Source organism: Macaca mulatta, chromosome X, assembly GCF_049350105.2.
Source record: "Macaca mulatta isolate MMU2019108-1 chromosome X, T2T-MMU8v2.0, whole genome shotgun sequence".
Taxonomy (NCBI): domain Eukaryota; kingdom Metazoa; phylum Chordata; class Mammalia; order Primates; family Cercopithecidae; genus Macaca; species Macaca mulatta.
This window is the reverse complement of record NC_133426.1, coordinates 113,566,099-113,586,838: the sequence shown is the minus strand read 5'-3', so window position 1 is coordinate 113,586,838 and position 20,740 is coordinate 113,566,099. Positions and strand designations below refer to the sequence as shown.

Below are 20,740 nucleotides of genomic sequence, written 5' to 3'. Positions count from 1 at the left end.
TGACTCCATTTGAAGCCTAACAGTATATCATGCACAATTAGATCTTCTAACCTGCCTTCTCAGCCTAGTCCCTCTTCTCAGCCCCATCCCCACATGCAAATACAGACATACACATAAAATAATAGTGGTTACCTTTGGGCGATGACTATAGTTATGTTGTTATATCAGGTTTTAGGTGACTTTTTTCCTGTGCACTTTCTAATTTCTAAGTTTTCTATATTGAGTATGAAATATTTTTGTAATTTAGAAAAAAAATGTTGATTTAAAAGAACATATGTGTTTACACCCATATATAATTAAATGCTGGATGTGCTCTCTAATGAGGTGTTACAAGATTTAATCAGGTAGGATTAAGTTCTTTGACAAATATAGAAAATAAAACATTTGAGAAGAGCTGACATACTTTAAAAACTACCAGATTTTGTAAAACATATGGGGAGATCATTGTCTAGCAAGTAAAATGTATTAAAATGTAGGACCCTGAAACAACAATTAGAATAGTAAATTTTTTTTTAATATTGGAAGAAAGGACCATTACAAACCTGCTTCCTGCTTTGAGCTCTTGCATTCCGTAGCCTTCGAGCAGAATAAAAGATAAAATAGCCCACAGTTGCTGCCGTAATAATAAAAAAGGACACAGAAACGAAAAAAATTGAATAGTGATTCACCCAAGGGCCGTGTTTTTTCCCGACTTCTATGACCATTGTCACTTGTATGCCTCTTTGAATAGATTGTAGAATTTTTGTGCCTTTCAGATTGCCGATCATGATTGCAACAATGTCTCCTGCACCTGTAAAGGAAAACAAATTCAGTTTTAGTTTGGTGAAACATTCTTAGTGTAATAACCCAATTGCCAAAATGATTTTAAATGGGTCTCAATGAGACAAAGGATGGATACTCATTCATTCAATTAACATTTTTGATCACCTACTATCTATATAAAATTTGTAGACTATATAAACATCCATGAGATTTTGTTACTGATCTTAGGGTACTCATAACTTAGTAAGGAAGCTATTATATACAACACTTCCCCCTCCTCAGATTAACTAACTATAGTTCAACAGTATTGCCTTTGAGACCGAATTTGCATCTTATATGAAGGTTTGCTTAAAGACAAATAGTCTCCTGAATTGTAGAAAATAGGGCTTGTATTATAGGGAATCTAATATTTGGGGAATACAGAAATATTTCCCAATTTATAAGATGATAAATTATCTCATGAGCTCACTACTAGCATGTATACGGATTTACATATTGGGATAGTAATTTGAGCCAAACAATGTTTACAAATCCAAATGTACAAACTATACATACGTCCATGATGTACCATTTTTCTATATTCTCAAAAGCAATATAAAACTTGCTCAAGGTGTTCTAAGGTTTTACATGGACCTAATCAGGTTAGCAATGAAGATAACATATAGAAATGCACATTTCTATTCACTACCAATTAAAGACAAGCCTAAAATAAGACTAATCTTATTACTAAAGGTCTAATTATCTATAATACTAACCTCTGCACCAACAATTATATAAGTTTTGTGGAAAAAAATAAAGTACAAAAGTTATCTTTCCCAATGTTGTAAGAATGTCAGATTGCTCATGCCATTCCAAGGCTTATCAAGGTTTATATTCCTTCTAGTCTATATGACCTGAGACCAATAATCTTAAGCAAAGGAATAGCACTTATTTAATGTTAAGTTATAACCAACCAGGGAAACCTCCCACTGATATTAAGTTAAGGAGCTAATCTGAGTTAAAGATCAAACTCCAATCTGGAATAAATACAAATACACACATACAACTCTAAAAGGGCTTTTAGAGGAGGATCCAAGATGGCTGAATAGGAACAGCTCCAGTCTGCAGCTCCCAGTGTGAGCCACACAGAAGATGTGTGATTTTTGCATTTCCAACTGACATACCGCATGCATTTCCCTGGGGCTTGTCAGACAGTGGGTGCAGCCCACAGAGCAGGGTGGGGCATCGCCTCACCCAGGCAGTGCAAGGGGTCAGGGAATTCCCTTTCCTAGCAAAGGGAAGCCCTGACAGACAGTGCCTGGAAAATCGGGACAGTCCCACCCTAATACTGCACTTTTCCAACGGCCTTAGCAAATGGCACACCAGGAGATTATATCCCGTGCCTGGCTCAGAGGGTCCCACACCCACGGAGCCTCGCTCACAGCTAGCACAGCAGTCTGAGATCGAACTGCAAGGGAACAGCAAGGCTGGGGGAGGGGCGTCCGCCATTGCTGAGGCTTGAGTAGGTAAACAAAGAGGAAAGGAAGCTCGAACTGGGTGGAGCCCACCGCAGCTCAAGGAGGCCTGCCTGCCTCTGTAGACTCCACCTCTGGGGGCAGGGCATAGCTGAACAAAAGGCAGCAGAAACTTCTGCAGACTCAAACGTCCCTGTCTGACAGCTTTGAAGAGAGTAGTGGTTCTCCCAGCACGGAGTTTGAGATCTGAGAACAGACAGACTGCCTCCTCAAGTGGGTCTCTGACTCCCAAGTAGCCTAAATGGGAGACACCTCTCAGTAGGGGCTGACTGACACCGCATACAGCCATGTGCCCCTCTGAGATGAAGCTTCCAGAGGAAGGATCAGGCAGCCACATCTGCCGTTCTGCAATATTTCCTGTTCTGCAGCCTCCGCTGGTGAAACCCAGGCAAACAGGGTCCAGAGTGGACCTCCAGCAAACTGCAACAGACCTGCAGCTGAGGGTCCTGACTGGCAGAAGGAAAACTAACAAACAGAAAGGACATCCACACCAAAACTCCGTCTGTATGTCACCATCATCAAAGACCAAAGGTAGATAAAACCACAAAAATGGGGAGAAACCAGAGCAGAAAAGCTTAAAATTCTAAAAATCAGAGTGCCTCTACTCCTCCAAAGGAACGCAGCTACTTGCCAGCAACGGAACAAAGCTGGACGGAAAATGACTTTGATGATTTGAGAGAAAAAGGCTTCAGATGATCGGTAATAATAAACTTCTCCAAGGTAAAGGAGGATGTTCAAACCCATTGCAAAGAAGCTAAAAACCTTGAAAAAAGATTAGATGAATGGCTAACTAGAATAAACAGTGTAGAGAAGTCCTTAAATGACCTGATGGAGCTGAAAACCAAGGCAAGAGAACTACGTGATGCATGCACAAGCTTCAGTAGCCGATTCAATCAAGTGGAAGAAAGGGTATCAGTGATTGAAGATCAAATGAATGAAATAAAGCGAGAAGAGAAGTTTAGAGAAAAAAGAGTAAAAAGAAATGAACAAAGCCTCCAAGAAATATGGGACTACGTGAAAAGACCAAATCTACGTCTGATTGGTGTACCTGAAAGTGATGGGGAGAATGGAACCAAGTCAGAAAACACTCTTCAGAATATTATCCAGGAGAACTTCCCCAACCTAGCAAGGCAGACCAACATTCAAATTCACGAAATACAGAAAATGCCACAAAGATACTCCTTAAGAAGAGCAACTCCAAGACACATAATTGTCAGATTCATCAAAGTTGAAATAAAGGAAAAAATATTAAGGGCAGCCAGAAAGAAAGGTCGGGTTACCCACAAAGGGAAGCCCATCAGAGTAACAGCAGATCTCTCGGCAGAAGCTCTATAAGCCAGAATAGAGTGGGGGCCAATATTCAACATTCTTAAAGAAAAGAATTTTCAACCCAGAATTTCATATCCAGTCAAACTAAGCTTCATAAGTAAAGGAGAAATAAAATCATTTACAGACAAACAAATGCTGAGAGATTCTGTCACCACCAGGCCTGCCTTACAAGAACTCCAGAAGGAAGCACTAAACCTGGAAAGGAACAACCAATACCAGCCACTGCAAAAACATGTCAAATTGTAAAGACCATCAATGCTAGTAGGAAACTACATCAACTAACGAGCAAAATAACCAGCTAACATAATAACGACAGGATCAAATTCACACATAACAATATTAACCTTAAATGTAAATGGGCTAAATGCTCCAATTAAAAGACATAGACTGGCAAATTGGATAAGAGTTAAGACCCATCAGTGTGCTGTATTCAGGAGATCCATCTCAAGTGCAGAGATACACATAGGCTCAAAATAAAGGGATGGAGGAAGATCTACCAAGCAAATGGAAAGCAAAAGAAAGCAGGGGTGCAATCTTAGTCTCTGACAAAACAGACTTTAAACCAACAAAGATCAAAAGAAACAAAGATGGTCATTACATAATGGCAAAGGGATCAATTGAACAAGAAAAGCTAACTATCCTAAATATATATGCACTCAATACAGGAGCACCCAGATTCATAAAGCAAGTCCTTAGAGACCTACAAAGAGAGACTTAGACTCCCACACAATAATAATGGGAGACTTTAACACCCCACTGTCAACATTAGACAAATCAAGGAGACAGAAAGTTAACAAGGATATCCAGGACTTGAACTCAGCTCTGCACCAAGTGGACCTAATAGACATCTACAGAACTCTCCACCCAAATCAACAGAATATACATTCTTCTCAGCACCACATCGCACTTATTCCAAATTGACCACATACTTGGAAGTAAAGCACTCCTCAGCAAATGTAAAAGAACAGAAATTATAACAAACTGTCTCTAAGACCACAGTGCAATCAAACTAGAACTCAGGACTAAGAAACTCACTCAAAACTGCTCAACTACATGGAAACTGAACAACCTGCTCCTGAATGACTACTGGGTATGTAACGAAATGAAGGCAGACATAAAGATGTTCTTTGAAACCAATGAGAACAAAGACACAACATACCAGAATCTCTGGGACACATTTAAAGCAGTGTGTAGAGGGAAATTTATAGCACTAAATGCCCACAAGAGAAAGCTGTAAAGATCTAAAATTGACACCCTAACATCACAATTAAAAGAACTAGAGAAGCAAGAGCAAATACATTCAAAAGATAGCAGAAGACAAGAAATAACTAAGATCAGAGCAGAACTGAAGGAGATAGAGACACAAAAAACCCTTCAAAAATCAATGAATCCAGGAGCTGGTTTTTTGAAAAGATCAACAAAAATGATAGAGCACTAGCAAGACTAATAAAGAAGAAAAGAGAGAAGAATCAAATAGATGCAATAAAAAATGATAAAGGGGATATCACCACCAATCCCACAGAAATACAAACTACCATCAGAGAATACTATAAACACCTCTACACAAATAAACTAGAAAATCTAGAAGAAATGGATAAATTCCTGGACACATACACCCTCCTAAATGTAAAGCAGGAAGAAGTTGAATACCTGAATAGACCAATAACAGTTTCTGAAATTGAGGCAATAATTAATAGCCTACCAACCAAAAAAAGTCCAGGACCGGACGGATCCACAGACAAATTATACCAGAGATACAAAGAGGAGCTGGTACCATTCCTTCTGAAACTATTCCAATCAATAGAAAAAGAGTGAATACTCCCTAATTCATTTTATGAGGCCAACATCATCCTGATACCAAAGCCTGGCAGAGATACAACAAAAAAGGAAACTTTTAGACCAATATCCCTGATGAACATTGATGCAAAAATCCTCAGTAAAATACTGACAAACTGAATCCAGCAGCACATCAAAAAGCTTATCCACCATGATCAAGTTGGCTTCATCCCTGGGATGCAAAGCTGGTTCAACATATGGAAATCAATAAATGTAATCCATCATATAAAGAGAACTAAAGACAAAAACCACATGATTATCTCAATAGATGCAGAAAAGGCCTTTGACAAAATTCAACACCCCTTCATGCTAAAAACTCTCAATAAACTAGGTATTGATAGAATATATCTCAAAATAATAAGAGCTATTTATGACAAACCCACAGCCAATATCATACCGAATGGGCAAAAACTGGAAAAATTCCCTTTGAAAACTGGCACAAGACAGGGATGCCCTCTCTCACCACTCCTATTCAACATGGTGTTGGAAGTTCTGGCCAGCGCAATCAGGCAAGAGAAAGAAAGAAAGGGTATTCAATTAGGAAAAGAGGCAGTTAAATTGTCCCTGTTTGCAGATGACATGACCGTATATTTAGAAAACCCCATCGTCTCAACCCAAAATCTCCTTAAGTTCGTAAGCAATATCAGCAAAGTCTCAGGATACAAAATCAGTGTGCAAAAATCACAAGCATTCCTATACGCCAATAACAGACACACAGAGAGCCAAATCATGAGTGAACTCCCATTCACAATTGCTTCAAAGAGAATAAAATACCTAGGAATCCAACTTACAAGGGATGTGAAGGACCTCTTCAAGGAGAACTACAAACCACTGTTCAACGAAATGAGAGGACACAAACAAATGGAAGAACATTCCATGCTCATGGATAGAAAGAATCAATATTGTGAAAATGGCCATACTGCCCAAGGTAATCTACAGATTCAATGCCATCTCCATCAAGCTACCAACGGCTTTCTTCACATAATTGGAAAAAGCTACTTTAAAGTTCATATGGAACCAAAAAAGAGCCCACATTGCCAAGACAATCCTAAGCCAAAAGAACAAAGCTGGAGGCATCATGCTACCTGACTTCAAACTATACTACAAGGCTACAGTAACCAAAACAGCATGGTACTGGTACCAAAACAGAGATATAGATCAATGGAATCGAATAGAGCCCTCAGAAATAACACCACAAATCTACTACCATCTGATCTTTGACAAACTTGACAAAAACAAGAAATGGGGAAAGGATTCCCTATTTAATAAATGGTGCTGGGAAAACTAGCTAGCCATATGTAGAAAGCTGAAACTGGATCCCTTCCTTATACCTTATACAAAAATTAATTCAAGATGGATTAAAGACTTAAATATTAGACCTAAAACCATAAAAACCCTAGAAGAAAACCTAGGCAATACCATTCAGGACATAGGCATGGGCAAGGACTTCATGACTAAAACACCAAAAGCAATGGCAACAAAAGCCAAAATTGACAAATGGGATCTAATTAAACTAAAGAGCTTCTGCACAGCAAAAGAAACTACCATCAGAGTGAACAAGCAACCTACAGAATGTGAGAAAATCTTTTCAATCTACCCATCTGACAAAGGGCTAATATCCAGAATCTACAAAGAACTTAAACAAATTTACAAGAAAAAAATCAAACAACCCCATCAAAAAGTGGGCAAAGGATATGAACAGACACTTGTTAAAAGAAGACATTTATGCAGCCAACAGACACATGAAAAAAATGCTCATCATCACTGACCATCAGAGAAATGCAAATCAAAACCACAATGAGATACCATCTCACACCAGTTAGAATGGCAATCATTAAAATGTCAGGAAACAACAGATGCTGGAGAGGATGTGGAGAAATAGGAACACTTTTACACTGTTGGTGGGACTGTAAACTAGTTCAACCATTGTGGAAGACGGTGTGGTGATTCTTCAAGGGTCTAGAACTAGAAATACCATTTGACCCAGCCATCCCATTACTGGGCATATACTCAAAGGATTATAAATCATGCTGCTATAAAGACACATGAAACGTATGTTTATTGCGGCACTATTCACAATAGCAAAGACTTGGAACCAACCCAAATGTCCATCAATGATAGACTGGATCAAGAAAATGTGGCACATATACACCATGGAATACTATGCAGCCATAAAAAAGGATGAGTTCATGTCCTTTGTAGAGACATGGATGAAGCTAGAAACCATCATTCTGAGCAAACTATCACAAGGACAGAAAACTAAACACATGTTCTCACTCATAGGTGGGAATTGAACAATGAGAACACTTGGACACAGGGTGGGGAACATCACACACCAGAGCCTGTCATGGGGTGGAGGGAGGGGGAAGGGATAGCATTAGGAGAGATACCTAATGTAAATGATGACTTAATGGGTGCAGCACACCAACATGGCACATGTATACATATGTAACAAACCTGCACGTTGTGCCCATGTACCCTAGAACTTAAAGTATAATACACAATAACAACAACAACAGCAACAAAATAAAATAAAAGGACTTTTAGCCTAGAATTTTAATACAAAAATACTGAATATCTGAAATGTAGATACCCTTTGTTGTATCTTCTTCCAATATGAGTATATGACCCAAATATTCGTTATGGGTGTGGAGGTAATTTTGCCAGAGAGTGCCCCTTTTTTCTATTTATTTGGGAGCTTTAAGTTTTTAGCTACAGCACTAAAATCACAGACATTATTTGTCTTTTCTCTAAAAGCCATCTCTCGAGAAAATATTAAAATAGTATTCACAGTTTTAATTTTCAAATTAAGGGTAAAAACCTTAAATGGCAATGTACATGGTAAAATTGTTACTCAAGCAACCCCTTAAATTTATGGTCCTCAGTAACCAAAGTTTTCAAAAGATGAGGCCAAAAAGAAATATCTCATAGTATGCTAAGATTCTCTCTTTATTTGAAGTTATTAACTTAACTTTTTTTTCAAAGGGTTTTATTACAGATCCTTAACATTCCAAAAGACACTATTTTTACATAATAGCCATTTAGTTAAGCCCTTTTTAATAACTCTACTGACTCATGTGTGATCACTCAGCTTGATAGAGGTTAATGACTCACCTCGTTCTCATTTGCAACAGGAAAATCTCAAAAACAATGGGGAGTGAAGGAGTCTGAAATGTAGAGACCCTCTGTTATATTTTCTCCCAACATCAGTATATGACCCAAATATCCCTTATGTGTCTGGAGGTAATTTTGCCAGAGAGTGGCCCTTTTTTCTATTTATTTAGGGGCTTTAAATTTTTAGCTATGGCACTAAAATCACAGACATTATTTGTCTTTTCTCTAAGAGCCATCTCTCAGGAAAATGTATGGTAATAAAGTTGTGATTAATTATATAATGTAGCATTCATTTCTGATATTATAACCTGTATAATCTTTGAAAGCATAGATAATTCTAAAAGTTAGGCTTTGGAATGTATTTTTAAAGATTTCCTTTAAATTAAAGATGTGTACTGCTAATAAGTTGTTGTTGTTGTTGTTGTTGGCTGTTTTTATTTTTTTGAGACGGAGTTTCGCTCTTGACACCCAGAGTGGAGTGGAGTGGAGTGGCGCGATCTCAGCTTACTGCAACCTCCCCTTCCTGGGTTCAAGTGATTCTCCTGCTTCAGCCTCCCGAGTAGCTGGGATTACAGATGCATGCCACCACGCCCAGCTAATTTTTGTATTTTTAGTAGAGTCGGGGTTTCACCATGTTGGCTGGGCTGGTTTCAAACTCCTAACCTCAGGTGATCCACCCACCTTGGCCTCCCAAAGTGCTGAGATTAGAGGCGTGAGTCACTGCACCTGGCCATAAGTTTTTAATATAAATAAGTTTTGTTCTTTTAGAACATATGGGGTAGGTGGCAGGGGTGGATACTCAGGAACATATGGGCCATTGTGGTTAGATGAAGGTTAAAAAACAAAACAAGGTTGGACATGGTGGCTCACACTTGTAATCCCAGCACTTTGGGAGGCCGAGGTGGTCAGATCACGAGGTCAGGAGATTAAGACCATCCTGGCTAACATGGTGAAACCCCGTCTCTACTAAAAATACAAACAAATTATCTGGGCGTGGTGGCGGTGCCTGTAGTCCCAGCTACTCGGGAGGCTGAGGTGGGAGAATGGTGTGTACCCGGCAGGTGGAGCTTGCAGTGAGCTGAGATCATGCCACTGCACTCCAGCCTGGGCGACAGAGTGAGACTCCGTCTCAAAACAAACAAACAAACAAAAACAAACAAAAAACAAGGATAGGCAAGAAATGTACATTGTGTACATCTTACGAACAATGCTGTGTTTCAGTCCTCACAATCTATATTCATACATGCTATATACAGTCCAACTATTAAAAAACCTGAATTGGCCAGGCGCGGTGGCCCATGCCTGTAATTCCAGCACTTTGGGAGGCTGAGTCGGGCAGATCATGAGGTCAGGAGATGGAGACCATCCCGGCTAATGTGGTGAAACCCCATCTCTACTAAAAATACAAAAAATTAGCCAGGTGTGGTGGTAGGTGCCTGAAGTCCCAGCTACTCGGGAGGCTGAGACAGGAGAATGGCCTGAACCTGGGAGGTGGAGCTTGCAGTGAGCCAAGATCGTGCCACTGCACTCTAGCCTGGGCGACAGAGCGAGACTCTGTCTCAAAGAAAACAAAAACCAAAAAACAAAAATCCCTGAATTAGCTTCCTAATCACGTAAAAGACCTATTTCTAAGCATTTTGATATTTCCCACACACTTGAAAATATCTAAACTGCTCCTCCTCCACTGTTCTCAATTGCAGTTAACAGTGTAACAACCCCTCTGGTCACCTAGTTTAGTAACCTCAGAATCATGTTTGAATCCTCACTGCTCACCTAGTCAGTCATGGAGATGCTATTTACTTTCTTCGTGTCTCCATTATCAGATCTTTCTATTCCTGCTGTCTTAATATAGACCCTCATAATTTCTTTGAAATAGGGTACTGAAACTATTATAGTAACGTCTTAGCTGGTCATCCTATATGCAGTCCCTCCCTTAAAGTTTCATTAGAGTTGATCTTCCTGTTTGACTTTTGCCATAACATGGTTGAATCATGCCTCCTTTTCTGCCCAGGAGTCTTTAGTGGCTTCTAATTACACATTACAGTCTGACTCCTTGGCCTAACATGTAAAGCCTTATATGATCTGATCTCAACTGATCTTGCATATGTGTTGGTATGTTATATAAGCAAACTGTGTGTCACAGGGGTTTGTGTACAGATTATTTCATCATCCATGTAATAAGCATAGTGCCAGATACGTAGTTTTTTGATGTTTTTTGATATTCACCCTCCTCCTTTCCTCCATCCTCAAGTAGGCCCCAGTGTCTGTTGCTCCCTTCTTTGTGTTCATATGTACTCAAAGTTTAGCTCCCACATATACATGAGAACATGTGGTATTTGGTTTTCTATTCCTGTGTTTGTTCACCTAGGATAATGGCCTCCGGCTCCATCCATGTTGCTGCAAAGAACATAATCTGTACACAAACACCTGTGACACACAATTTGCCTATATAACAAACCAACACATGTGCCCTTGAGCCTAAAATAAAAGTTTAAAAAATTTCAAGGCTGGGCTCGGTGGCTCACACCTGTAATTCCAGCACTTTGGGAGGCTGAGGTGGGGCGGATCGCCCGAGGTCAGGAGTTCAAGACCAGCCTGACCAACATGGAGAAACCCTGTCTCTACTAAAAGTACAAAATTAGCCAGGTGTGGCAGTGCATGCCTGTAATCCCAGCTACTTGGGAGGCTGAGGCAGGAGAATCACTTGAACCCGGGAGGTGTTGCAATGAGCTGAGATGGTGCCACTGTACTCCAGACTGGGCAACAAGAGCAAAACTCCGTCTCAAAAAAAAAAAAAAAAATCAAAAGTAGAGAATGGAATAGCGTTTACCAGAGGCTGGGGAGTGTACGGGGTAGGGAAGGATGGAGAGAGGTTGGTCAATGTGTACAAACTTACAGTTAGGCAGGAAGAATAAGTGTGGTGTTTGTTTATGCAGTAGGGTGACTACAGCAAACAGCAATGTAGTGTATGTTTTAAGATAACTAGAAGAGAAGATTTTGAATGATGTCACCACAAATAAATGAAAAATGTTCAATGTGATGGGTATGGTAATTGCCCCCATTCGATCATTATACTATATAGTATACTTACATTGACAATCACATTACACCGCATAAATATATACAATTGTGTGTCAATTATAAATTTTTAAATTAAGGGTCTTAAAAAAAAAAAGACAGCCTCTGCCCAAAATAAAAAGTTCTTAATTTAGAGAGGCATGTCGATTGAGATGCAAAGTAAAATGAAATATTAGATAGAGGTTAGAAGACAAGTGACAGGGGACCAAAGAGGAAACATTTATTCTCTCACTTGGAGCTTAGGGAACCTGTATAGAAGCATCATTTGAGCTGGGACTTAAGTAATACATAGATAAGCAGAGGACAGGGAGTGTCAGAGTAAATATGGGTATTTTAGCCAGAAGGATCAGAATGAACAGTTAAGAAAAGTGAATGACAATAGTCCCATGTGGCTGTGTCTGAATACTCATGAGATCATAACATGATCTTATTCTTTTTTATGGCTATATAATATTCCACAGTGTATTTGCACCACATTTTCTTTATTCAGTCTACCATTGATGGTCATTTAGGTGGACTTTGCTATTGTAAATAGTGCTGTGATGAACATACACATGCATGTGTCTTTATGGTAGAATGATTTATATTCCTTTGGGTATATACCCAATAATGGGATTGCTGTGTCAAATGGCAATTCTGCTTTGAGTTTTTTGAGAAATCAGCAAACTGCTTTCCACAATGGCTGAACTAATTTACATTCCCATGAGCAGTGTATAAGCGTTCCCTTTTCTCTAAAACCTTGTTAACATCTGTTATTTTTTGACTTTTTAATAATAGCCATACTGACTGGTGGCAGATGATATTGCATTATGATTTGGATTGGTATTTCTCTAGTGATTAGTGATGTTCAGCAATTTTTCATATGCTTCATTTGTTGACCGCATGTATGTCTTCTTTTGAAAAGTGTCTGTTCGTGGCCTTTTCCAGTTTTTAATGGGGTTGCTGGATTTTTGCTTGTTAATTGAAGTTCCTTACAGATTTCGGATATCAGACCTTTGCTGGATGCATAGTTTGCAAATATTTTCTCCCATTCTGTACGTTGTCTGTTTACTCTGTTGACAGTTTCTTTTGCTATACAAAAGCTTTTTAATTTAATTAGGTTGCATTTGCCAACTTTTTTGTTTTTGCTTTTGTTGCAATTGCTTTTGGCACTTAATTTCCTCCAGGTTCATCCACATTGCTGCAAATGACAGGATTTGCTGCTTTTTAAAGGTTGAATAGTATTGCATTGTATATATGTATGACTTTTTTTTTATGTCCACTCATCCATTGATGAATATTTAGCTTGATTACATATCTTTGCTGTTGTGAATAGTGCTGAAATAAAAATGAGAGGGAAGATATCTCTTGGATAAAGTGACTTCCATTCCTTTGGATAGATACCCAGTAATTGAATTGCCAGATTATATGGTAGTTCTATTTTTAACATTTTAAAAAACTCTCCATACTGTTTTCCACAATGGCTGTACTAATTTACATTCCCACCAACAGTAAGTATATAAGAGCTCCCTTTTCTCCACATCCTTTCCAGTATTTGTTTGTTTTCTGTCTTTTTTATAATAGCCACCCTAACTGGGGTGAAGTGATATCACATTGCAGTTGTTATTTGCATTTTCCTGATGACTGGTGACACTGAATACTTTTTCATGTAACTGTTGGCTATCTGTATGCTTCTTTTGAGAACTGTCTATTCAGGTAAGTCTTTTGCCCATTTTAAAATCAGATTATTTGTTGTTTTGCTATTTAATTATTTGAGTTAAGTCTCCTAATGACAGTAATGCCTTTATCTGCTATTTTTAGGAATTAGATGTTCCATAAAAGTAAAATTTACAGGTAACAAAAGGTTTTACACAAATACTTATTTTTAACAATTTTGAATGAACACTCGAAAAAGTAATCTATATTATCCTAAATTTGTTTTTTATTCTTTTTATAAAATCTTTAGTTTTTATGGGTGCATATCAGGTGTATATATTTCTGGGTTACATGAGATATTCTGATACAGACATACAATCTGTAATAATCACATCAGGGTAAATGGGGTATCCATCACTTCAAGCATTTTTATTTTCTTTGTGTTACAAACATTCCAGTTATGCTTTTAGTTATTTAAAAATGTACATTAAGTTATTGTTGACTACAGTCACCCTTTTGTGCTTTCAAATGCTAGGTCTTATTCATTCTATCTAACTATATTTTTGTGCCCAGTAATAATCCCCAATTTCTTTCTACCCACCTCTACCCTTACAAGCCTCTGGTAACCATCCTTCTAATATCTATCTCCAATTGTTTAAAATTTTAGCTCTCATAAATGAGTGGAAAACATGCAAAGTTTGTCTTTCTGTGCCTGGCTTATTTCACTTAACATAATAATTCTCCAGTTCCAGCTGTGTTGTTGCAAATGATAGGATCTCATTCTTCTTTATGGCTGAATAGTACTCCATTGTGTGTAAGTACCACATTTTCTTTATCCATTTGTCTCTTGATGGACACTTAGGTTGCTTCCAAATCATGGTTATTATGAATAGTGCTGCAATAAACATGGGGGTGTAGACATCTCTTTGATATCCTGATTTTCTTTCTTTTGGGTGTATACCTAGCAGTGGGATTGCTGGATTACATGGTAATTCTATTTTTAGTTTTCTGAGGAACTTCCATATTGTTCTATATAGTGGCTGTAGTAATTTACATTACTTCCAACAGTGTATAAGGGTTCCCTTTCCTCCACATCTTCACCAGCATTCATTATTGCCTGACTTTTGAATAAAAGCCATTTTAACTGGGGTGAGATAATATCTCATTGTAGTTTTTATTTGCATTTCTCTGATGATCAATGATGTTGAGCATCTTTTCATATACCTGTTTGCCTTTTGTATGTCTTCTTTTCAGAAATGTCTATTCAGATATTTTGTTAATTTTCAATTGGATTATTAGATATTTTCCTATTTAGTGATTTCAGCTCCCTACGTATTCTGGTTATTAATCCCTTGTCAGATGAATAGTTGCAAATATTTTCTCCCATTCTATGGGTAGTCTCTTCAATTTGCTGATTGTTTTCTTTGCTGGTAGAAGCTTTTTAGCTTGATGTGATCTCCTTTCTTCATTTTTGCTTTGGTTACCTATACTTGTGGTGGGGTATTGCTCAGGTAATCCGTGCTCAGTCTAATGTCCTGGAGCGTTTCCCCAACGTTTTCTTTTAGTGGTTTCATAGTTTGAGGTCTTAGACTTAAGTCTTCATTCCATTTTGATTTGATTTTTGTATATGGCGGGAGACAAGGGTCTAGTTTCATTCTTCTGCATATGGATATGCAGTTTTGCCAGCAGCATTAATTGGAGAGCCTATCTTTTTCCCAGTGTATGTTCTTGGCACTTTGTTGAAAATAAGTTCACTGTGAATGTATAGATTTATTTTTGAATTCTCTATTATTTTCCTTTGGTCTATATGTCTGTATTTATGCCAGTACCATGCTTCTTTGGTTACTATAACAGTGTAGTATAATTTAAAGTCAGGTAATATGTTTCCTCCAGTTTTGTTCTTTTTGCTCAGGATGGCTTTGGCTATTCTGGGTCTTCTGCGGTTTCACATAAATTCTAGAATTATTTTTTTCCATTTATGTGAATGATGTCATTGGTATTATATTTTAATAGGGATTGCATTGAATCTGTAGATTGCATTGGGTAGTATGAACATTTTAATAAAATTGAACCTTCCAATCCATGAACATGGAATATCTTTCCATCTTTTTTTGCCACCTTCAATTTCTTACATCATTGTTTTACAGTTTTCATTGTAGAACTCTCTTCTTTGGTTAGGTTTCTTCCTAGGTACTTTATTTGTAGTTATTGTAAATGGGAATACTTTCTGATTTCTTTTTCAGATCGTGTGCCATTGGCATATAGAAATACTACTGATTTATATATGTTGATTTTGTATCCTGCAGCTTTACTGAATTTATCAGTTCTAATAGTGTTTTTTTTTTTTTTTTTTTTTTTTTGTGGAGCCTTTAGGTTTTTCCAACTATAAGGTCGTATTATCTGCAAACAAGGATAATTTGACTTTTTCCTTTCCAATTTTGTTGCCCTTCTTTCTCTTGTCTGATGTCTCTAGCTAGGACCTCCAGTACTATGTTGCATAATAGTGGTAAAAGTGGGTATCTCTGTCCTGTTTGGTAAAGGTGGGTATCTCTGTCCTGTTCCAGGTATTAGAGGAAAGGCTTTCAGTTTTTCCCTATTCAGTATGATACTAAGCTGTGGATCTGTCACATATAGCTTTTATTGCATGAGGTATGTTCCTTGTATACACAGATTTTTTAGGGTTTTTGTGAAAGGATGCTGAATTTTATCAAATGATTTTTAGCATCAATTGGAATTATATGCTTTCTGTCCTTCATTCTGTTGACAGGATGTAGGACATTGATTTATGTATAAATGTCCTTGCATCCCTAGGATAAATCCCCCTTGATCATGATCAATTACCTTGTTAATGTGTTGCTGAATTTGGTTTGTTAATATTTGGCTGAGGTTTTGCATTGATGTTCATCAGAGAGACTTGCCTGTAGTAGTTTCCTTTTTTTTTTTTTCCAATATGTCTTTGTCTGGTTTTGGTATCAGGGTAATACTGGCCTCATAGAATGAGTCTGGAGGCACTTCTTCCTGCTCTATTTTTGCAGAATAGTTTCAGCAGGGTTGGCATTAGTTGTTCTTTAAACATTTGGTAAAAATCAGCAGTGAAGTCATTGGGTTCCAGGTTTTTCTTTACTGGGGGACTATTTGTCATGGCTTTTTTCTCATTATTTGTTATTGGTCTATTCAGGTTTTGGATTTCTTCCTGATCCAATCATGGAAGGTTGTATGTGTCTAGGAATTTATCCATTTCTTCCAGGTTTTCCAATTTATTGGCATATAGCTGCTCACAGTAGTCTCCAGGAATTCTTTGAATTTCTGCAGTATTGGTTGTATGTCCCATTTTTCATCTTTATCTACTTGGGTTTTCTCTTTTTCTTTATTCTGGCTAAAGGTTTGCTGCTTTTATTTATCTTTTCAAAAAACCAACTTTTCATGTCATTGATGTTTTGTGTTTTTTTTTTAATTTCAATTTATTTCTGCTCTGATCTTTATTAATTCTTTTCTTCTACTAATTTTCCATTTGGTTTGCTCTTGCTTTTCTAGTTCTATTATTAGGTTGTAATTTGAAGGTTTTCTACTTTTTTGATGTAGGCACTCATTTTTATAAACTTTCCTATTAGTACTGTTTTTGCTACATCTCATAGGTTTTGGTATGTTTTGTTTTCATTTCCATTTGTTTCAAGAAATTTTTAAATTTTCTTAATTTCTTCATTAACCCACTGGTCATTCAGGAGTATATTGTTTTATCTCCATGTATTTGTATAGTTTCCAAAGTTCCTGTTGTTATTGACTTTTAGTTTTATTCCATTGTGGTTAGAGAAGATACTTGATATTTCAATTTAAAAAACAATTTTAAGACTTATTTTGGCTGGGCATGGTGGCTCACACCTGTAATCCCAGCACTTTGGGAGGCCAAGGTGGCAGATCGCTTGAACCAAGGAGTTTGAGACCAGCCTGGGCAATATGGTGAGACCCTGTCTCTAAAAAAAAAAAAAAAAAAAAAGCCAGGTGTGGTGGCATGTGCCTGTAGTCCCAGCTACTCGGAAGGCTGAGGTGGAAGGTTACCTTCAAGCCTGGTAGGTTTAGGCTGCAGTGAGCCGAGATCATGCCACTACACTTCAGTCTGGGCAACAGAGACCTTGTCTCAAAAAAAGAAAAAAAAAAAGATTTGTTTTGACTTAACATATGGTTTATCCTTGAGAGTGATCCATGTGCCAAAGAGACAATTGTGTCTTCTGCAGCTGTTGGATGAAATGTTCTGTAAATATCTATTAGGCCCATTTGTTCTATACTACACATTAAGTGCGATATTTCTTTGTGGATTTTCTGTCTGGATGATCTGTCCAATACTGAAAGTAGGGTGCTGAAGTCTCCAGCTATTATTATATCAGGGTCTATATCCCACTTTTTAGTTTGAATAATATTTGCTTTATATATCTGGGTGCTCCAGTGTTGGATGCATATATACACTTGTTCTATCTTCTTGCTGAATTGATCCTCTTATCACTATATAATGACCTTCTTTGTCTCTTTTTATAGCTTTTGTCTTGAAATCTACTTTGTGTGATATAAGTATAGCTACTCCTCTTTGCTGTTTTCTATTTGCATGGAATAGCTTTTTCCATCCTTTTATATTCAGTCTATGTGTATCCTTATAGGTGAAGTGTGTTTCTTAGAGACAGCAGCTAGTTGGGGCTTTTTAATACATTCAGCCATTCTATGTCTTTTGATTGAAAAGTTTATTCTATTTAAATTCACTGTTATTATTGATAAGTAAGTTCTTAGTCCCTTGCCATTTTATTATTTGTTTTCTGCTCGTTTTGTGATCTTCTCTTCCTTTTTTCCCTCTCTGTCTTCCTTTTTGTGAAGGTGATTTTCTCTGGTGGTATGTTTTAATTTCTTGCTTTTTATTTTTTGGTGTATCTGTTGTAGGTTTGTTGATTTGAGGCTACCATGAATGTTGCAGATAACATCTTATATTCCATTATTTCAAATTGATGACAACAGTGATTGCAAAAACAAACAAACAAAGAGAAAACTAATTAAAACTCTAACTTTATCCCCTCCCTGGCTTTTTACATTTTTATTGTTTCTATTCATATCTTATTATATTATGTCTTCAAAACTTGCAGTTATTATTTTTGATAGGTTCATCTCTTAGTCTTCCTACTCAAGGTATGAGTAGTTCACACACCACAATTACAGTTTTATATTATTCCTTTGAATATGCTTTCTATCTTGATCTCTCTACCTCCTCTTTAAGGCAAATAACTCTTAAATCTGTACTTTTGAAGCTATTTTCTAGATGTTGTAGGTGTGCTTCATTCTATTTTATTCTGTTTTTTGTCTCCTCTGACTGTGTATTTTCAAATAGCCCCTCTTCAAGCTCAATAAGTTTTTCTTCTGCTTGATCAGTTCTGCTGTTGAAAAGACTCTGATGCATTCTTCGGTATATCAATTGCATTTTTCAGTTCCTGAATTTATGCTTGACTTTTTAAAAGTATTTCAATCTCTTTGTTCAATTTATCTGATAGAATTCTGAATTCCTTCTCTGTGTTATCTGGAATTTCACTGAGCTTCCTCAGAACAGCTATTTTGAATTCTGTCTAAAAGGTCACATATGTTACTCTGGCATTGGTCACTGGTTCCTTCTTTAGCTCATTTTCTGAGGTAATGTTTTCCTGGATGGTCTGGATGCTGGTGGATATTTCTTGGTGCGTGTGCACTGAAGAGTTAGGTATTATAATCTTCACAGTTTGGGCTTGTTTATACCTGTCCTTCTTGAGAATGCCTTTCAAGTATTCAAAGGGAATTGAGTGTTGTGATCTAAGTTTTTGGTCACTAGAGCCATATATACATTAGGGGGCACCCCAAGCCCAGTAACGCTGTGGCTCTTGCAGACTAGTAGAGGTACTGCCTTGGTAGTCTTGGGTAAGATCTAGGAGAATTCCCTGGATTACCAGGCAGAATGTCTTGTTCTCTTCCTTTACTTTCTCTCAAACAAAACGAATCTCTCTCACCATGCTGTGCTGCCTGGAGTTGGGGGAGAGGTGATGCAAGCACCCCTGTGGCCATCACCGCTGGGACTGAGCTGCATTAGACCAGAAACCAGCATAGTTCTGGGTTTTGCCCAAGGCTTATGGTGAGTATTGCTGTTTGTTCAAGGCCCAAGGGCTCTTTAATCAGTAGGTGGTGAATCCAGCCAGGCTTGTGTCTTTCCCTTCAGGGTGGTGGTGTCCCTTCTGGCCCAGGGTGGGTCTAGAAATGTTGTCTGGGAGGTAGGGCCTGGAGTCAGGAACTTTAGGAATCTATTTGGTGCTTTATTTTACTGTGGCTGAACTAGTACCCAAATTGCAAGCTGAAGTCCTTTTTACTTTTCACTCTCCTTTCCTTAAGCAGAGAAAAGGAGTCTCTTCCCTTGGCCACCACAGCTGGGAATGTGCTGGGTCACACCTGAAGCCTTGCCCAAGGCCCATGGTGAGTACTGCTTAGCTACTATTAATGTTTATTCAAGGTCCAAGGGCTCTATAGTCAGCAGGTGATGAATCCTGCCAGAACTGGGTCCTTTCCTTCAAAGCAGTGGGGTCCCTTCTGGCCCAGGGTGTATCTAGAAATGTCATCCAGGATCTAGGGCCTGGAATGTGGGCTTCAGGACTCTGCTTGGTGCTTTATTTTACTGTGGCTGAGCTGGTATCCAAATGTTAAGACAAAGTCCACTTTAATCTTTCCTCTCCTCCCAGAGCTGTGAGCTGCCTTGCCTGGGGTTGGGGGAGGGGTGATGCAAACGCTTTCTTGGCCACATGTACCTCAAGTCCTCTGGTTCTGAGCCCAGCACAGCACCACCAGGACTTGCCTCAAAATTGCAGTCCTTTTGGTCTAGACTGCCTTTCAAATTTATCTAGGACCCCAGGGTACTTTAGCTCACAGTGGTGAGGCTTGCCAGAGGGATAGACAATTCTCCTCTGGCTAGGGCTGGTCTAAATGCTCCCTCCATGGGTATCAGCCCAATTCTGCCCCATGTTGCTTTCCTGTGACAGGGTAGCACTGAGTTCCAATGCAAAGTCCCACAATCACTGTGCTCTCCTTCCCCCCAAACACACAGATTTTCTCTCTGTGCCATGCTGCACCACCAGGGGATGAGGGAGGGGTGGTGTAAGGAATTAATGACTGTCTTTCCTATCCTATCCAGTGCCTCTTTCCTTGATATGATGTTAAAACAAGGTACTGTTATTGCTCACCTGATTTTTGATTCTTACAAAGATGGCTTCTTGTGTGGGGAATTATTCAATTTGGTGTTCCTGTGGAGGGGATGATCACTGGTGGGTTTTATTTGGCCATCATGCTCCCTGTCCTATTTTCTTAACTGAGATACTGATTATCTTTGTATGCCATTATTTAACATAGTAATAAGATTATCTGTTTCTAAACTGTTGCAGTTTTCCACTCTTGTCATACATTTTTGGAAATGGAACAGACCTTAG

General features: G+C 38.2%; 1 protein-coding gene across 2 annotated transcripts in view; it reads right to left on the bottom strand.

Moving 5' to 3' along the window:
* The window catches only part of RNF128 (ring finger protein 128), a 99,398-nt gene that overhangs the window by 22,125 nt on the left and 56,533 nt on the right, over window positions 1–20,740 (bottom strand). For both annotated transcript variants that reach the window (NM_001135114.1, XM_015127920.3), the window contains 1 exon segment: window positions 543–790. In NM_001135114.1, the coding sequence (NP_001128586.1) occupies window positions 543–790 (248 nt within the window).